At 33.9% G+C, this 19,801-nt stretch overlaps 3 protein-coding genes across 4 annotated transcripts in view; 1 reads left to right on the top strand and 2 right to left on the bottom strand.

Annotated features, from left to right (window-relative positions):
* The window catches only part of LOC126733509 (uncharacterized), a 31,357-nt gene extending 24,818 nt beyond the window's left edge, over positions 1-6,539 (bottom strand). Inside the window, exons 1-2 of the mRNA XM_050436827.1 lie at positions 6,334-6,539; positions 5,669-6,276 (exon numbers count right to left, since the gene is read on the bottom strand). Of these exons, the coding sequence (XP_050292784.1) occupies positions 5,669-6,276; positions 6,334-6,425 (700 nt within the window). The 5' untranslated portion in view covers positions 6,426-6,539. The remainder of the gene's footprint in view (positions 1-5,668; positions 6,277-6,333) is intronic.
* Positions 6,540-7,417: 878 nt separating this feature from the next.
* Positions 7,418-14,977, top strand: LOC126733514 (membrane protein FAM174A-like). Its single transcript, XM_050436839.1, has 2 exons — positions 7,418-8,053; positions 14,652-14,977. Exons 1-2 carry the CDS (start codon positions 7,692-7,694, stop codon positions 14,803-14,805), a joined length of 516 nt encoding a protein of 171 aa, XP_050292796.1. The 5' UTR covers positions 7,418-7,691; the 3' UTR covers positions 14,806-14,977.
* LOC126733510 (uncharacterized) overlaps positions 14,930-19,801 on the bottom strand; it is a 39,190-nt gene continuing 34,318 nt past the window's right edge. For both annotated transcript variants that reach the window (XM_050436830.1, XM_050436829.1), the window contains exons 7-9: positions 18,924-19,083; positions 18,661-18,868; positions 14,930-15,502 (exon numbers count right to left, since the gene is read on the bottom strand). In XM_050436830.1, coding sequence (XP_050292787.1) covers positions 15,018-15,502; positions 18,661-18,868; positions 18,924-19,083 — 853 coding nt within the window. In that variant the 3' untranslated portion in view covers positions 14,930-15,017. The remainder of the gene's footprint in view (positions 15,503-18,660; positions 18,869-18,923; positions 19,084-19,801) is intronic.

The raw sequence follows: 19,801 nt of genomic DNA, 5'->3' as shown, positions 1-19,801 counted from the left end.
GTTAATGGAAATTAAATGGTTAATATGGTTGTTAATTCTGTTAGAATTTAATAGCTTATTATTGTGGTTAGGTTAAATGAATTATTATGTTTTATTATTCTTTTTTGTAATGGGGTTGATCCCGTATAATAATAAATAAAAAATATATTTGTTTCTTATTCTTTTATTAACATATGTAAATGTCTTAAAAATTGAAATGACATTTTAGAATTTATCAAGAATTTAACTTTAAAAAATGATATGCCCCAAAAAGAAAATGAACGGCAGAGGTAAGCAAATATACAATTTGAAAAAGTGTCCAATTTTACTAAAAATACCTAAAATATAGCAGAAATACGAAAAAAATGCCTTGGACAATAAAACATATACCTTAGTTATTTGTAGGAAATAATATTAAATATCAAAAAAGTATCCAAAAATACCTTTTTTTTAGTTATCCAAATATGCTTATTATTTAAATGTTGGAGTTAAATCTAGAACTATTCAAAAACACCCAAAACAATACAATAAAATACTTTTTCGGTAAAGAAATACTCCAAAATATTACCTTGTTTTTTGCAGAAGATATTCATTTTAAACAAAGAATCTTTTTAAATAACAAAAAATTGTACAAAAAAACTTTTTTCTACTACTAGGCCTAAAGTACTTTCATTTGTAAATAAGTAACTTGAAAATTTACGAATTATTTGAAAATTACACAAAACTAAAAGTGTACTTTATATACTTTTAGTTTTGTAAATTTTCATTTTTTACGCACTAGTGCCTAAAAGTTTTTTTACACACTAGTGCGTTAAAAGTAATTTGGTTCTTTTAATGTTTTCTACGGTAGTAGAAAAATTTAAAAAAAATATTTTCCATTCAAAAAAATAGCAAAATTTTACACACTTGTTACATAAATAACTCTAGTAAGGTTCGTCTTAGTATTCCTCCTTAATAAGAAAAAATATCAAATCAATCTATAAATGCAGATAATAGTAATACCCAAGTCAATATGTACACACATAATAAAAACTCTCAAGAATAGTCTGTTAGAATTATCAGTCTTTTTCCGCACTAGTGCATAAAAAGACTTTTCTATGCACTATAGTGCAAAAAAAGTGAAACTTTATAAACCCTGTGAATACTTACTTAGTACTTACGCACGGTAGTAGAAAAAATATATATTTTTTAAAAGGAAATAGAGGAATAAAAAGCCTGAGCAACGATGTTTTCTGCAGCTTCCAAAAAACATTTCTTTCGAAAGAACCCTCCTAAACCTTGCAAGCTTGTGGAAACCTTTGAGATAGACTATGAACAAGGTCCTTGGACACACACACAGATCTTGAAGGATTCCTAAGATATGTGGCACTGGATAGCTAGATCAAGTCATAACTGGATCAAAGTATACTCCAAGGTATGTAATAGAAACTTCATCAATAACACCAGCCCAATGTGCTAGAGTAAAATTCATTGTTTGAGTCTTAGAAGAATTTTGATTTACTGTGACCATTGAGAAATACTAAAAGTACTGATCCTTTTGATCTAAACACGAGTTCTAGAAACCATAAAAAACTTGATTATAGTACCACTAACCAAGTTAATAAATTTGGCATTCATCGGGACTTTTTCTTAATTGTCTTAAAACTGATATGTAAGTACCATCTATAAGAAGAGTCTGAACTCGATTGTTGAAAATTATCATCTTATTTTGGTAATTCCTATATTTGCAGTATTTTGAACTAAATTCTTTGTTTCTTGCTGCTTGAGAAAGTTATGCTCATTCATGAATCATTCAACCAGCTTTAAACGAGAAAACGATTTTTTTGTGTTTTGTCAACATTTACAGCTTATTTTTATCAAAACAAGCCTTAGCCCTTAACCACATCCCGCTTAACTCGTTGCCCTCAAGTGAACGAGTTAATCAATGATTGAATTGAATTGAGAGGAAACTCATTAACATATTGTAAACACTGAGACATCAGAGAAATCTCCGTCATTCCAGAATGACGCAAGTGGCATACTGTACGACGTCTCAAAGGTCAGAGACTCTTCTGAAATGGTCAGCCGAGTATATAAGGAGCCGCGAAGTTCAAAATATTGGCGCGCGATTTAAATAAACAGTTTTTTTTTAGTGTTTTAATTCACAACTAATGAACAGGTAAAAAACTACGTATTAGGAAAAATAAAGGTCCTAAAATTCAACCTTTGGTACTCCAAGACTGACTATCTTTTCTGATGAACACACTCCCCACCCTGGCAGTTTGTGACTTTTCTTTAAGACATGAAATTATTAGTTTAACTCTGTCAAAGTTATAGCATTTGAGCTTATTTATGAGAAAGTGCAACATCATATGAGACATACTCAATGGTCTTACTTAGGTCAAAAGAAACTGTGTGACATTATAATCACCCCTCTCAAAGTCATCCATGATAGTGGGCAGGAGATCCAAAATGCCCAGAAATGTGTTTCTTTTTGTTCTTGGTTTTCAAAGTATTCAGATATTGTGTACAAAGTGATCAGATATATATATGAAACCAATACCCAGTATGTTGTACTTTCTTTTTCAGATCTTGAATCTTTCCAGCATCTCTTGAATGTAACTATACAGATATAATCATTCAAACCTTGCCTATAGGAAGTAGTCTATGAGCGTAAGCGAGAGGGGACATATGGAGTCCGAATGAGACAGACAGAGGGCACAATACATGCCGTTTCCAATACGCTACAAATTAATACGTTTGGCAATACTAATATTTCTGCCGCACGGCTCCCCGCTCGTTCATCGAAAAACGAGACAATTCTTATCCCCACCACACTGCACCGCCAATATGAGATTGCATTTTAAACGTTTAACGTTATTTTTATTCCTAGCTTCCTGCTTAATCAGCAAAGTTTAGATTTAAAACCGCTCGCTATTTTCTTCTTAAAATGTGTTCTCTTGAGGAAAAAAAGCAAATTATTAAGTGGTATTATGCCGGCAGTTCTGTCAATGAAATATCAGGCAGAATTGCATTCACGTTCGAAAATCGGCCCATTCCCGTACGCAGCACAATTTTGGCAATTATCCATAGGTTTGAGACCTTTGGGTGCTTGCAAAATTGCAGGAAATGCTATGCAAATGAGCAACCACCTGTTGTTAGACCCCTAGGCAAAGAAAGGGAGCTTCGAGAGGTTAATGTTTGTGCTGTTGCTGAAATGAACTTTCCTTGCAATAGTACAACCATTGCCAAAGAAACAGGTATTGAGCCTTTAAGGAGTAGAAGAATTTTAAAAAGAAATAAGTAGAAGTGCTATAAGTTGCAAAAACCCAAGAAATTTTCCCACAGGACCGTGAGAGACGGATGGAATTTTGCCATGAAGTATTGGAAAAGGCAAATCGGGACGAAATGTTTATTAGTAACATTGTGATTTCAGATAAGTCCTCTTTCTCTATTTGTGGTAAACATAATCCGTCCATTACAGTGGGTTATTCGAGGGAAAATAAGCACATAAGCATACCAACACGTACACAATATCAATCAATTTAGAACAAGTTTCGTTTCAACAGGATGGTTGTCCCTCTCATAATGCATTAGTGGTACATCAATTTTTCGAAACGTCTTTCCCTGATCAAACAATCAGTGGAAACGGTACTATTAAATGGCCCGCCAGAAGCCCCGATTTAGCCCCCAATGATTTTTTTCTTTGGGGATACCTAAAAGAACAAATTTATAGGCATGAAAATGAACGGGCTACTAATTTAAAAGAGCTTTGTGTTAAAATTAGGCAAGCATTTAAATAGTATGTCCATTGAAATGTTGTCATTTTTGTTTATTGTCATATGTGTTGAACACGAGAAGATCGTTTTATGATCGGTTGACGTACTGCACTGCTGAACAAAGTGGCCTTTTTGAACCTGACATAAGATAATTTTAATTTTTATTTAATATTATCAAATTAACTTAATTTTTTGCGTTATTTTGAATTAATTTTTTTATTTCCTGTCCAATATTTAGTTAATTTATGTTTACAACATTATTGCAGTCGGTTTTTAGTTTATTTTTTGCTGTTAGGACAGGTAGCAGCAAAGACTCAAAGGAAACAATTTTTTTTTTTAATTTGCCACAGAGCAGTACATCCCCACTTGAACGCCTTAAGAATACTGAAACTACTGAAAGGTTTTGGTTTCGAGCTTCGGCGGGGTCCGCTACTTCGACTAAGTTGTCACAACGTTGCCAGACCTACCACAATATATAATTCCTATAGGCAAAGTTAGAATGATCATATCTGTATATTTGCTTGGCATCACTCTTGATGAAGGTTTGACCTGGCCAAGTCACGTTGAAGAATTATCATCTATGTTGTCAAGATACATATTTCTTTTGCTCAATCTTATCTTAAATTTGTTGCGCTCTATCTTAATAGACACACTCAGGTTGCTTATTTCAGCTATTTTCATTCTATTTATTGCATTCTCATTCTACTCTGTCAGTTTATTCTAGCTTGCCTACTATACACTAGGGAAAATGTGGCTGTGTAAAAGTATGTGAAATGCTAATACCCAGCACCACTTCCTCCTTAATTTCACCTTTTCATAGACTCTCCAGATCAAGAATTGAGGTTTCTCTTTACAGAATAAAATTTTTTTAATACCTTTCCAGCCTGTGTAAGGGTTCCGCCCCTATACATATTTAAAAATAAAGTTAAAGACTTAATTAGTAACCCTTTTTATTCACTTAAGGAATGATTCATGTATGTATTGTATTTTTGTTAAAGTTGCTTTGTGTTTGTTAATTTCAGTTAGTCCCTATTGTTTTTTGTATTTTTCTTTTTTGGATTATTTTATTATATAATTACTGAATAAGTTTTATTGTTGTAATTTAAGTTGTAATATTTTTTTCTATAATTTGATTTGAGTAAGTGTTTGTACTTTTTGGCATGACAGATTGGCAGAATAAATAGGAATTCAGAAATAATCTGTCCACAAACCAACACTTTAGCTTCTAAGTGCCTGATTCTTCCTCCTATCTCTTATAAGAGATTTTTGACCTTCATACTCCATATGACACTATGATCTACAGCTCAAGTATGGTTGAATGAGGTTAATTCTATCTGGATGAAATTGATAGTTTCAGTTTCTATAAAAGAATATAATAGGAGACACAGTCAAATGCCCGAATTAACTTAAAAAATTGTCAGATCAAACAATTAAGCAAAAAGTATCTGAATTACATTTAAACCACCCAAGAAGATGTGTTGCTAGTACTCTTGTGGCAAGTGTTAGACCGACTATTGCAAAATCCAAACTGATTTTGAATGAATAGCATATTTAGTTCAAAGTACTTCTTAATTTGGTTGTTAAGTATTTTTTCATATGATTTAGAGTAAATATGAAGTATTGTTATCAGCCTGTAGTATGTTAGTTTATTCCTGGAGCCCTTGTTCTGGTACACATAAATTTTTCATAAACAATTTTAGCAACAAATCTCCTTAAATGACCACAAGTTCTATAAAAAAAATTTAGTTTCTATCACTCTATAATATTTCTTCTTTATACTCAACAAAAAATCCTCTTAAATACAAGTTGTACAAAATAAACCTGACTGAGTTTTGTCTTAGTATATTCCGTCTTGCCATATTATAACATATTATTACCACACTTGATCAAAAAAATGTAACCAAACATAGAAGTAAGATTATTCTCCTTACCATGCCCAAACTGTTCCAAATCAATCCCAAGTGTCTTTTTCAACTCTTCAATAATATCACTGGGCAAATCTTGAAATTCCACTCCAATGTCTGCCACAACAGGTACATTTCCATCTTCATTATTCAAACTAGGATTCATTCTTCTCAAAAATTCAGATATTTCTAGCCTCTTTTGCTTATTTATCAGATTCAAGACATTATCCAGCTCAGAACTGTTATTCATATTGATAAAGTTCTTTTTACGTCCCTCATTCAGTTTTGTGACATGTCCAATGATTTTTTCTCGAATCTCTTCGGCAGTATAAGACACTCTCTTAGCAGCCGGTTTCGATTGTCTTTTATGATGGTTTTTCAGCACCATTGGGGTCATAATCTCTGTATCCTCATTTTGTATGATTTTTTTGTTGTTGCTTGGAAAAGCCTCCTCGGGAGTGAGAAGGTGCCTCATAATAAGAGCGCTCGTGTTTTGTATCTTACGTTTAAGGTACTCTTCAGACCCCTCCACAGGAGATGCTGGTCTAGCAGCAACCCTTTCATTCCTGTCCCTGCAATTCCTTCTGTTATGCAAATAGTAATTTCTGTGTGGTGGATAGTTATTGTAATATCGTCTAAAAGGATTTATTAGAAAACTAAGGGTGAAAACTGGGTTTTGGTATTTTTCTTACCCCCTTCCCCGGTAATCTCTTCTGTAGGTGCTATGGTGGAAATCATCACGATTGCGCCTGCAGTAAACATTTCGTTGGCGCAGTTCGTCCATTGCACTCGTTAGTAATAACAATTAACAATAACTGTTCTTCCTGTTGTTATTTGAATATAAAAAAAAAACTTATAAAAACATGTTGTTTACATATTTTTATTTTGATATCTGTCATTACAGTCAAAATTATTTCTCAAAGGCAACGTTGCCAGAGCTGGGATTCTAAAATCACGACTCGAACTCGATACGATCACCACCATTGGGAGCCTTTTTCATTTCTTTAACATTCGACTTTTTAACTAATTTTCACAAAAAAACTTTAATTTCTAAAGATTTATAACCACTATAAATGGATTTAGTTATTGATTGTTAATATCTGGACAAAAAATTGTAGACATCATATCGATTAAACAACAGCGAGCGCGGACTATGGTCGCTGGCAAATGAAATATGCTGCGTTCTAGATTTAGGGTTGCTGGATATCAGATATGGATATCTGGATATTGCTGGATCGGGCGCTAGCTTCACAGAATGAAAAAATATCTAGAAAAACAACACAAGCGACAACATCGAATACGTGCATTGTAAACATAGAGTTTTTCTACATTGCCGAGTTATTTGTCGAGAATCTTTTTTTATTCTGAAAAATTTGTTGATTGTTTTCAAAGGTTATATTATTAGTAAGCAAATAAACGAAACTTTTAAAGAGTGCATTTTTTACCTATTACAAAATACAACACATTAAAAAAACATGTAGTGGATTAAGAAAATTATATATTGAAGGTCGATTTGACATTATTGTCTGAGAGACAGACGGTGAACTCAAACAACCCCGCCTATGGTTTGCAGCTAGGCTTATTCTAGGCATTTAATGTTCTAAGGTTTTAAATTTTTCCAACGATAATTATGAACTTAAACTCATGAAAACTTAAATTAAAATAATTGATTGGCTTTGCAATATTATACATGTCAGAAATCACAAATGACATTTTGCGTTCAGGAATTTCAGGGAATACTTACACTGGACTTATCTAAAGATGACGTCATACAATTATCTATCTTACCATCGCCATTTCGTTTCTGATCGCACCCTCACTGAATATTTTGTCTCTCAATAATGTCAATTGCAGCTGTTAGATCAATGTTCTTATTTTGCTTGACGTTTTCATAGATTTTGAATTGTTTATATTTTCGGCATGTTTATATATAAACAATGTACGTGTACATTTTGCTTTGCCCGTAACCAAAAAAGTAAACCTAAATTTATGTAGTAAAACCTACATCAAATCCATTTAATCATCAAAGGATGGTTATAGAAGAAAAGCTATGGCAAGAAAGTTTAATTTGCACCTATTTGCCCATTTAATAATATTCATAACATGTTTTGCCCCAATAGTGATGGTGAAACCTCAAGATAATACTCCAAAACCCGAAATCGATTTAAAAATTGTTGAAATTAAGCACAGACATAATGAAAGTGTGAGTGGGGCCAAGGCACACAATGATAGTGTTAAAAGTAACCATGTACCAGAGGCTCTAGGGAACCCAAAAATAGAAGATCCAAAAATAAATGAGACTTTAGAGGAAAAAACCGTAGAGATCGATTCCAAGGCAATCTATCGAGGCATGTTAGTATTTGTTACCTGTGGACTGATCTTTGTTTTGTATGTAGGAATAAAAACTTACAGGTGAGATACTTACTTAATTTTCAGTTTGAACTCTGCCCCGATTTATAAAATTCCCATAATAAGTTAAAATTATTGAGCACATATTAATTATTAGAACCACTTATTAGAGTAGTTACAGATTTCAAAGTTACAGATTTTGTACAGGTAGTCAAATATATTTATGTAATTTATGTGATCTAGTACCACAGATAATCAACATAGAAATCTATTATTATTTATTATAAACTGGTACAGAAAAAAAACAATGAATCAAGAGTTATAACAATCAGTTTGTGTTAACTCAAATCATAGTGGTTGTTCAATACATAAACAACAACAGCTCAAACATGGCCCACATTCATAAGAAGCAATTGTGTTTTAAGAATGTTCAGTCCAATGCAGAAAATGTTGCATTTCATGTAACTTTTCCTAACAGATGGATTGAATGAAGAGGGATTGAGAGGCAACCAAGGTCACCAGATATAACCCTATTAGATTTTTTCTTATAGGGCTATTTAAGTCAAAATTTTTTTGTCACCAAATAAAGTTGATGATTTAAAGCAAATAATTCAACACGAAATTAGAATAATTGATCAACAAGTGACTGAAAATGTGCAAGTGACGGTTATTTACCAACTTCAGAAGTGCATTGAAGTAAATTGACAACAATTTAAATATTAATTGCAATGTGATATGTTTTATTAGTCTTTTACATCAAGTTTGGCAAACTTCTGCCATTAGGCATATTACATGCTGTACAAAAAGTATTGAAAAACTACAGACTACTACATGGGTTCCCTATGGTTCTATCCTTGGACCATTATTATGTCTTCTTTATGTCTTTGCTTTGCTCCCCATAAAGGGTAGGGTTACTATGTTTGCAGATGACACCACCATCATTTGGCATGGAAAACACATTGACCCACTGAAAATGTTTCTGGATGCTGACTTGCTTATGATTAGAGAATCATGCAATGCAAATTGTCAAGTTTTTAGGATTGACAATTGATTGCAGACTCAAATTCCAAGAATACATAATTAAAGAGTGCAGTAGGGTGTCATCAGGATGCTATGCCCTTAGAATAATTTCTAAGAAGTTGCAAAAAAATGATGACATTTTCCCTATGAAATTTGTTTCTGGTACCCAGTACCCAGTATCTCTTAATACAGTATTTGTTCTGCAAAAAAAAGCAATTAGAGCATTTTGTAGAGTGAGGTGTCTGAGAATGAATCTCGTCAGCATCTTTTTGTGTAAAATAAAATCTTGACCCTTTATACTTCTTACTCTACATACTATGGATCTGCATCTTCCTCTCCAAAACACTTAAAAGAGAATCTTCATATAATATGAGATTTGTAACCATAGAACACCCCTGTGTAAACCCATTTTCTTCCGAAATTATTATACAATCCTTTTATTTCATAACGAACCACCCTTATTATCTTAAAAAAAAACACATCAATTCAGATATATAGGAAGTCATTTAATTTTATATTTCAAAGTTCTTTCAATCACCGTATTAAGTCCCATCGTGTGACCCATCATTATAAGCAGCATTAAAATGTCTATTCAATAGTGCCAAAAAAAAATTGGTTGACATATCAGAAAATAGGGACCAAAATGTCTGTGAATAATAGATATTTTATCGACGTCATACTTTGATAGTGAAAGTCAAAATATACTTTATTTGCTAAGTTTACAAACTTGTGCTAAAAGCTTCCTAATCCTAGAATTTATAATACTAGTATTTATTTGGTTATACAGGATACAGGACAAAAACAGAATACAGAATCGATTTTGATTGTACATAGAAGCATATTTTTATAATCAAAGAAAAAACCAAAAAAGAAGAAAAGGAAAGCCGATAACCAACATAAAACAAGAATAAAAAAAAAAATAAAAATAAATCTGATCAACAGATATATAATTAATTTTAAATATTAAAATGAGTCGTTAAAATACTCTTCAATGCTGTAGTAAGCTTTTGGTAAAATTAATTTCTCTAGTTCTATAAACTTTTTAAGGTCTGTAACAGCCCTAATCGAAAAAGAAACATGATTAAATATTTTACAACTAATAAATATAAGAGAGGTTCTTGTAAGTGAGGAGGTGGGGATTGGAAGAGATAAGTTGCCCACTTGATGAGTATTATGACTGGTGCAGGATGGTGGACTTACGGATTTATGTATGAGTGTTGCAGTTTCCAATATAAAGAGTGAGAAAACTGTTAAAATTCTTTCAGCTACAAAAAGAGGTTTACAAGAGACTCTCAGACCAACACCACACAGATACCTTAATGCTTTTTTCTGAATAGTAAAAATTATGTTAAGGAGTCCCTTGGAGCATAAACCCCAAAATGGCAACCCATAACGGATATGAGAGTCTATTAAGGCGAAATAAACTGAAATAAGCTGAAACGAGCAGCACAGTTGGGGGGGTACTCATGCCTGGCAACCCTGACTGCAAAACAACCAGAAAACAGTTTAGCAGAGAGGCCCAAAACGTGGTTGTCAAACCCTAAGCTCTCATCAATGAAGAGGCCGAGAAATCGACAATAATCCCCACCATGTAGTGGGCTCTGCTCATCAAACAAAAAACCCTCTACATTACACTTAAAGCCCAGAACAAAAGTCTTATCAACATTGAATACAAGCTGATTGCAGATGCACCATTCTTGAATTTTGTGAAGGTCCTCTACTATGAGAGATCCGACTACTTTTTGATCTTTGTTATGCCACAGAATTGTAGTATCATCGGAAAACTCAACCACTAGTCCATGCAGTGATAGAGAGCTCAAGTCATTATCGTATAATAAAAATAAAATAGGACCTAACACTGACCCTTGAGGTACACCATATTTAAGGTGTGCTATCCCTGATGAAAATCCAGATGCAACCACCCTCTGGGTGCGGCCAGACAGGTATGACTTCAACCACCCCAAAGCCACTCAATCGAAGGCCTTGGACAGATCACAGAACACCGCTGATGCAGCCTCCTTGGAGTTCATAGATAGATACACACTCTCCAAGAATCTGAAAATGGCATCCTGCGTGCCCTTAGATGACTGAAATACATACTGATTAGGGGACAGCACATTGTATTTGGTCAAAAAAGAGACAATTCTTTTTTTTGCAAGCCGCTCAAGAACCTTGGAGAGGGTAGACAAAATTGATACGGGACGCAAGTTAGAGGGTCGGTCCAAGCTACCACCTTTATGAAGAGGGATAATCATAGCTTCCTTTAAACAGGATGGGAACTCGCCCTGAAGAAATGACTGATTGATTGCCCAAACCAAAGCACCTGAAGCGCTCGCAGGCAGAAGTGACAGCAGACGTGAAGAGATACCATCGGAACCCGAAGACCTATGATTTTTCAAGCACTGAATTGTTTCAAGGACCTCGATGGCAACTACAGGGTGGAAAAAGAATAATTGGTTGATAGCATTCCGATTAAGATACTGCAATGGATCGCCGTCACTGGGAACTGCTTCCAGTAACTTCTCAGCAATATTAGAAAAATAGTCATTGAAATCATCGGGCCCCAAGTCCGATTCAACCAACCGCCTACGAGAAGACTGCCTACATTCGTTAATGATTAACCAACTTTCCTTCTGTCTGTTACCGGACGAATCTAAGCGCTCATTGTAATACAGTTCCTTTCTGACTTTTATCAAACGCCTATAAATTTTCCGATAATCCTGAAAATAAGACCTGATGAATTGATTGTCAATAGATTTGCGAAGTCTTGCTAAGCATCGCAAATTTTGGGCAGATGTTTTTAGTCCCGCGGTGATCCATGGTTTTCGTCTCTTGGATTTAAGTCTAACCAAGGGAAAGCAGATATTTATTTTATCATGTAATGTATAATAAAAGGAAGAAAATGGTTGTGGAGCAGCCCGAATTGTATTCCAGTTAACTGAACTAACATAATTATGTCAAATGTCAGTGTGATACATCAATTTAGCAAAGCATGTTTTGAAATTCGTCACGAATATTGGCAAGTGTTTGTCCGTTAATATCTCTTTATTTCGGAGTAAATCTATCCTTTTACTAAAGGAAAAAATCTGGTGGTGTTTTTGTCGACCATGCATTCAATTGTCCCACACGTGCCAATCCGTCTTGTTGGAAAAACGAATTATTTTCCTTTAAACCCCACACAAAAATATATGGACTCAATAAACCGTTTATTACCATACATTTTTACTAGTAAACCGCTTCAACTTGCCTCAATTTTTTTGGCGAAATAAGATTTATATTTCCTATTTAAAATTATGTGAAGCAACCATTTGACGATAAAATGCTTGATAAAATGCCTTTTATTACCACACATTTTTGCTTACTGTTTGCTTATACGTTGACTGATTTTTTTTTCGGTTTGATTAGATAGGAGTTTGAATTCCATTCAAAATGATGTATGACACTATAGGATAGCCATTTAACATACCAAAGTAAAGACGTCGATAAAATATCTAGTATTCACATTCATTTTAGTCACTATTCTCTGACACGTCAACCGATTTATTTTTTTTTTAGGCACTGTTGAATACACATTTTACTGCTGCTTACAATGATGTGTCATACGATGGGGGTTCCCATTTTGAAATAAAACCACTGTATACTTACATTTCCCTATATATATATATACTATTGTTTATACCATCTCCCAGTATACTATTCAGTCATATTTACCCCTATATAATACAAAGCATAAGTGAGTCAATTAATGCATAACAATGTATTAAACAATTTTTAAACGCTTGGTTATAGTTTTATTCGTACTGATTTCTATAACACTATTTGTGTAATGTATATACTGTGCATCTCAAAAGTTATGTCTAAATTCATTTTAAATTCAGGGATGTGTTGAAAAAAAATACGCTCGGACCCGTCGATTTTTATTTTAAGTTGCGCATTTTTTGTACGTGAAGTTTTTATATACAGGGTTGCTCAAAAATAAATTACGACCATCAACTTAATTTTTTCAAATGAAAGCACCTTTTTTTAATTTCATTTTTGAATTTCGCGTGGAATTCTACGTATGTTTCATGCATCATGTCCTATACCTAAAGTCAACAGTTATCGAAAAAAAAAATTAATAAAAGTAAAGTTAACGGAAGGAGAAAAAATAGAAATTCTGTGCATGGTTGGGTTTGGTGATAGAACACGTACTCAAAGAGAAGCTGCTCAATTATTCCATGAAATCCATCCTGATCGTCCTCCGATATGTCAAAAGGTGGTGAGTAGAATAGAGGCTAAATTTAGAGAATTCAGTAATGTTAGAGATTTGCCGAAATCTGGTCGTCCTGCTCGAGATGAAAATGAACAACTTGACGTTTTGCTTTCTTTGGAAGAAAATCCATACACTCCTCTGTCGCAGATTGGGGCAAATTTACAAATGGCGAAATCTATAGTTTACCGAATAGTTAAAAAGCACAAATTTCACCCCTACAAAGTTATTCCTGTGCAAGAGTTATTTGATCACGATTTCGATAGGCGAAATGAGTTTTGTGAACGCTTACAAAATATGTGAAAATCTAGAAAATCCGCATTGGATGATGGAGCTAAACACCCAGTACTCTTAAAAACTAAATGTGTGGTGTGGAATAGTGCGCGGAAGAGTAATAGGTCCCTTTTTCTTTGAACAGACTTTAACGGGACAAATGTATCTCGATTTTCTCCAATTTGAATTAGTTCCAGCATTACTAGCTTTATTTCCAAATCCATTGGACCCAGACTATCCTGACGAAGAACTAATTTTCCAGCAAGATGGCGCTCCTCCGCACTATGCTGCCACTGTGCGTAAATTTTTGGATGAAACCTTTCCCAATCGGTGGATAGGAAGGAGAGGACCCATCGAATGGCCTGCTAGGTCGCCTGACCTAACACCAATGGACTTTTTTTATGGGGATACCTCAAGTCGAAGGTATTTGTTAATAGGCCAAATAATCTAGACGACTTAGAAGGCGACGAAAGAGAGAATTCGCAGAGAAGTGCGCGCCATAACTCCGGAAATTATTGAAAATGTGCAACGAGACTTTATTGATCGCCTTGGATATTGTCAAGCCGTGAATGGCAACCATTTTGAACATTTAACTTAATTTTTGTTCTTTTTTTATTTGTTACATGAATCGTCTTTTTTTCGATAACTGTTGACTTTAGGTATAGGACATGATGCATGAAACATAGGTAGAATTCCACGCGAAATTCAAAGATGAAATAAAAAAAGGTGCTTCCATTTGAAAAAATAAAGTTGATGGTCGTAATTTATTTCTGAGCAACCCTGTAGATACAAACTTCACGTACAAAAATGTGTACCTTGAAATAAAAATCGACTTTTTTTTCGAACACACCCCTGAATTTTAAATGAATTCAGACATAACTTTTGGGATGCACTGTATAAACAATTGGTTTAATTTATTAAGATGGTTAATTTTTGTTTGCATCAGTAAAAGTTTGATGAAACTGTAACAAATGATCGTGAAAACCCACAACATTCTATCTTTAATAGTAAGAGTGATACTCTGCAATTACAACTACTAAAATGATTCAACTCTTTAGAACCCTGCAAATGATACTGAATGCATTAGAAGACTCTTATATACTTTTATTTTGATTTTAGGAGAAGAAAGTACGATAAGTCTCATACAATAATTAGAAAATATGGTGTGAGAACCAACAGAAGTGATCTCGAAATGGAACCTCTGCCTCTCTCAGACGACGATGAGGATGAAACCGTTTTTGATTTATCAGCAAATAGACAGTTTAATAATTAATTTAAGCTTTGGTGATAACACCTGATTTATGCCTTATTAGATAATAATAAGTATATGTATATAAAAAGAGTAATTTATGTTTTTCATTGTTCAATTGGTACTTACTAAATAATAATTATTACAGTTATTTATAATAGTTTATTTACATGCAATAAATAGTTACTAAAATTAACAGTTGTACTCAATATGTATGCCCTCATATATTGGCTACGCTATGACGACTTAACAGGTAAATTAGGAAGTTTCATTTCACATAAAAACCTGGAACAGTCTCGTCTCTGGATTGCCCCAAGTACGTCCTGCAAATGCTGAGAAACCGACTGTGCCATTTCTGGATCCAATGACAATATTAGACCCCGCATTTGTTTTTCCATAAAAATAACTTCATCCGGATGTTTCTGGAGCATCACGTGACAAAACACATGTTTGGAACATGGAGTGTCTGCCCAAAAGTTCGATGACATCGACTCGGAGAGTTTTTTATTGAATTCTTCATTGTCCGATTGGTATTCAAAGTTGTTTTCCTCAATAAAGGGGCTTCTTTTGAACCTTTTTGGGGTCTCGTCGTTTGTGAGAAAGACGAATCCATTGGGGTTTGTGGGGTCATTTTCCAAACTTCTCATGCTTTCGATGGGACTGAAGAATCTTCCTACGGCGGCTGCGCCTAAACCTAAAGCAGCTCCACCAGCAACCAAACCTAAGAATAAAAATATATTAAACAAAGGAAAAATTATTATCATGTTTTCAGTTAAAGGTTATGGAAGATATTTAGGACAGATGCATTTCTATGGATTTGGTTTTGGACTTAAAATACAATAATGGGAATTAAAATATACTTTAAGTTTATTGGTCAATGGCCATTAATTTATCATGGGATACAGGTCTGAATCTTTTTGTCCAAGACAGCCAGAGTAAATTCTATTAGGAAGAACGCCAATATTGATGAACCTTTGCGCTTCCCCAACTGCGGAATCAATATTTAAATCAAAATCAATATTGGTTCCTGATGGAACAAAGATACTACAGATGCAATGCTTGCTATCTTAAGGTCTTTGAAGTACTTTGAACAACTGAATTCTAATTAAGTTGTGATGGTGGAGACTCTGTCGAAGGTTTTCGATTGTTAGTTATGAATTGCTAATAAGCAGGTGAGAGAACTACGGTTTTTATTAGGATCTTGTATTAATTACTTATATAAATAGTTGTATCCAAGATCATATATATGATATTGATGGAAGATTATTTGCAAGGACATCCTTCCAGGGCTCTTATTCCTTCTAATTCATATCATACTAATCTTGCATTGTTAAATAGTCAGGCAGAGTTTACAATTTTTTGCTGATGACACAAAGGTATTACCGGTAGTCATAAGACGATGTGGTTCAAATTACCATTCCCATAATAACATTGCAACGGTCTTAACTACTGCGAATCGTCCGTCGTCCTAAGGTGGGGCAAGGATGGACTGGTCGGCGGGCACACCTTGTGACATCTCTGGGGACATACCTCAATATTGGCGCGACTTTTGAACCGAAATAAATACAGTGGAAATAAATGTTTTTAGTAGTCTTAAGTCATAGTGTTTGACTATTTTTGTGTGTCCAGTGTTTAAATTCAGACAGTAAAAACAGTTCAATCTCCTATTTACTATATTTCTGGGACTAACTAAAGATGAAGACCTTAGATTTATTCCCTATTTCCTAGGAGTTAGTCAGCGTCTCTTTTCCGGTGCATTTCTCCTAAGCTGGGTATGGTGGCTCGTAGACAACTGTGCCCTTGTGGAGTCACACGTGAAAGATTCCTTTCTGGGATTATTTAATATGTTTTAGTCAGTTATCACATGTTCTTTGCATTACCACACTCTTGCCTACTCTACATACGATTCTCAAATTTAGTGGTTCTTGGCTAAAATTTCTTCTAACTAAGGAAATATTTAAGGTTAAAGAAGCGTTCTGATAAAAAATTATTGGGAAAAAATGCACTTTATTTGTTTACAACTGTTTCAAGAATATTATATTTATTTCACGAAGATAAATTTATTAAAAGTGAAAATTTGCTAAAAACATCAAAAAAATGTTCCAAAGAACAGTCACGAATTTTTTAAAACAAAATCGTAACAAAAGCATTTCTGGCTTCACTTTGGAGAACATCCAAATTAAGATACTAACTTAAACGAAAGTATTTTTTAAATGTCTTCACAGAAAATACGATTTTTGTATTAATTAAATTTACTAAAAAAATTACTACCAAGCCAATCTTGTCAGAGTTCTCGATAATATAGTACTGTGTATGAATATATTTTTGCAGATACATATAGTTTATCAAGAATCACAAAATGTATGTAGAAGCCGACCTCACTCGTCAACAACAAAGTGAACTTCATAACGTAAAGGATAGAAAAGAAAACCTCATAATGCATCTCCTGCTGATGAGGTACTGCAGGACTATCAAGTAGATTCAACTATCAATGCCTGGACGCATCAGAAATAAATTGTAAGGTCCCCTTCATAGATGTAATTGGTTGTAAATTTAATGTTAATAATTTGTAACTCATACTCCCTCACTGCTAGTAATTTGAATGTTCTTCTTATCCTTAATTGCTTTTCTTCCCTGCAGTGTTAATTTAATAAGAAAATTATCAACTTAAGAGAATCTAACATTCTCTCATATATAAACTTAAAAGATAAACGTTATTTAACCTTAGGCTATGTAACAATATATCCAACTCACTTAATCGCTTTTTAGATCTGATGTTTATTAACTTTGACATTATTGTAGACGAGGATGCATATCACCCTGCTTTGTTGGTTATCGTAGAGATGCTCCCCACTGCTGGTCTGACGGCATTCCTAGATTTGTTGTAAAATATTGTGCTTAAATACTTTTATCCCGTTTGTACCATATTTTTAATTTAATACTAGAAACTGGAATGTTTCCTGACAGGTGGAAGGTTCCCAAGGTATGTTCGGTTCACAAGAAGGGAGATCTCAGCTTTATTGAAAGTTATCGATCCATATCAATTATTTGTAATTTTTCTAATCTTCTCTAAACCATTCTTTATCACAACATTTTCTTAAAAATTCGTTCTCATAGTAAAGCGTTTCGACTAAATTGATCATTATATAAGTATTACTATAAGAACTCGCTAATCATTTTGGAATTTCGCGCACTCTGGTAAAATTGCTCCACTCATCTCTTCTGATCGAAGATAATTTCGAAATTGATTAATTGAAATCACATAGCTCTATCCCAACTTCTGGTGTACCTCAGCGTTCTCAATCTTGAACCACTTTTTTCAACCTATCTGTTAATGAACTTGTAAACATCATTCTCTGCCATAAATTAGCATACAATTTAGGATATGAATTTTTTTTTAAGAATTGCCAACTTCGTTTAAATGTGATGAAAATAATGTTTTGAATTGAATCATAAAAATAAAAGATCTAAGTATTATAAATATAAAATTGGCTATTAAACTTCTTTTTTATAGTTTTGTTTGATTGAGGCTTAAATATAGTTCTATTGTTTGGAATTCTCACTATCAGTATCATAGCAGTCCTTTGAGGGAGGTTCAAATTTCCTATGTGTCTGGAAGGATGTTACCGGGAGGATGGAATTTACCTAAAGTAAGGTTTTGATCAAGCTGTTCTTGCCAGGGCTACGCGTAGAATTCTTCATCATATCGTAAAAATATTCTCATGAAAGGTGAAAATTAGCAAACAAAAAAACCTTAGCCTACCCACACTACCCAAATCATTAATCCACGCAACGACTCTTCTATTATCAAATTACACATTGCCAGAACCTTGGTAAAACTTTGCTGGTATGTCCTGAACTATGTCAAAAACTACTTACCTAGGGCCGGTAAAATGACAGAACTCCCAGCCATGGTTGCTAAACCAACTTTCTTCTCTGCCCTTTGTAAATTATCCCCCGTCAGACCCAAGTTGTAAGTGATCTTCTGAGTGGCCTCTGCCAAAGGCTCAAACACTGGTCTAGTTAACGTTTGCATCTTCTGGATACCCGTTTGCATATTATCTTTGATGGTTTCAGAGATTTTCACCTGGAATAGTTCGGAAATAAGTTATAAATGAAATTACACGGAGGGAGTTTATTACCCAGAAAGACTGCTCGGGCTTATGCTTAACATAATAAGTGTTATAAGGGTAATTTAGGACATCTTTTTTGTAGTAGCTAATTGTGTTTGTATTTGGTTCTGTGTAGTATCGGGTCACTTGGTTGTTATTGGAGTCTCCGTAGGCAGTATAGTCTTTTTCCCTAGAAAATACAATAAAATGGTAAAATGTCTATTATCCTAAACTGCCAGAAATAGATAAGTTTTTAAATTTGGGCGCGGCTTATGTGCTGTCAAAAGAATCACATTTGTCAAATTTAAAATGGCTGACGAAGGCCAATTTTCCCAAGATGGCGCCGCGTTTAGCTAACTGGTATTTTTATGTCAATCGGAACTTTAGCTATCATTAAACTCACATTTAAAGCGCTTACTTTACATTATTGTGTCACTATGTCGATTTAAGACAAGATGGCAGCCCTCCAGCCTCCATTTTAAACTGTAATTTTTACCTCAAAAGATGGTTTTTTAAGCCGGCTTTAGGCGAATAAATATCAGACGAAAAGTGACATCATGAAAGGCTGCTTTGTGACGTTATGCAAGATTATATAAGCACTTGATACTTGGATGATAATTGAAATAACATTTTATGTTTTATTTTGTATATGCATTAATTAGAAATATATGCAATATTACAGGTAGTCGGGTTAACCACGACTAATAAATAAGAAATTCTGAAAATTGAAAATGAATTCCATGTGGATCTCTACAAGAAAACGACAGCATAGAGGGCAAGACAAGTATTCCCAAAACAGTTTAGGGAATATACCAGATAGCACACAAGACGAAATTAACAAGAGTTTGAAGGACATAAAGAAAAACAAATCACCAGGATTCAAATTTTCAAGGTCTGTCAAGAAACAG

This window comes from Anthonomus grandis, chromosome 2 (assembly GCF_022605725.1).
Source record: "Anthonomus grandis grandis chromosome 2, icAntGran1.3, whole genome shotgun sequence".
Lineage (NCBI taxonomy): Eukaryota > Metazoa > Arthropoda > Insecta > Coleoptera > Curculionidae > Anthonomus > Anthonomus grandis.
Note: the sequence above shows the minus strand (reverse complement) of the source record. Positions and strands in the feature narration are given on the sequence as shown.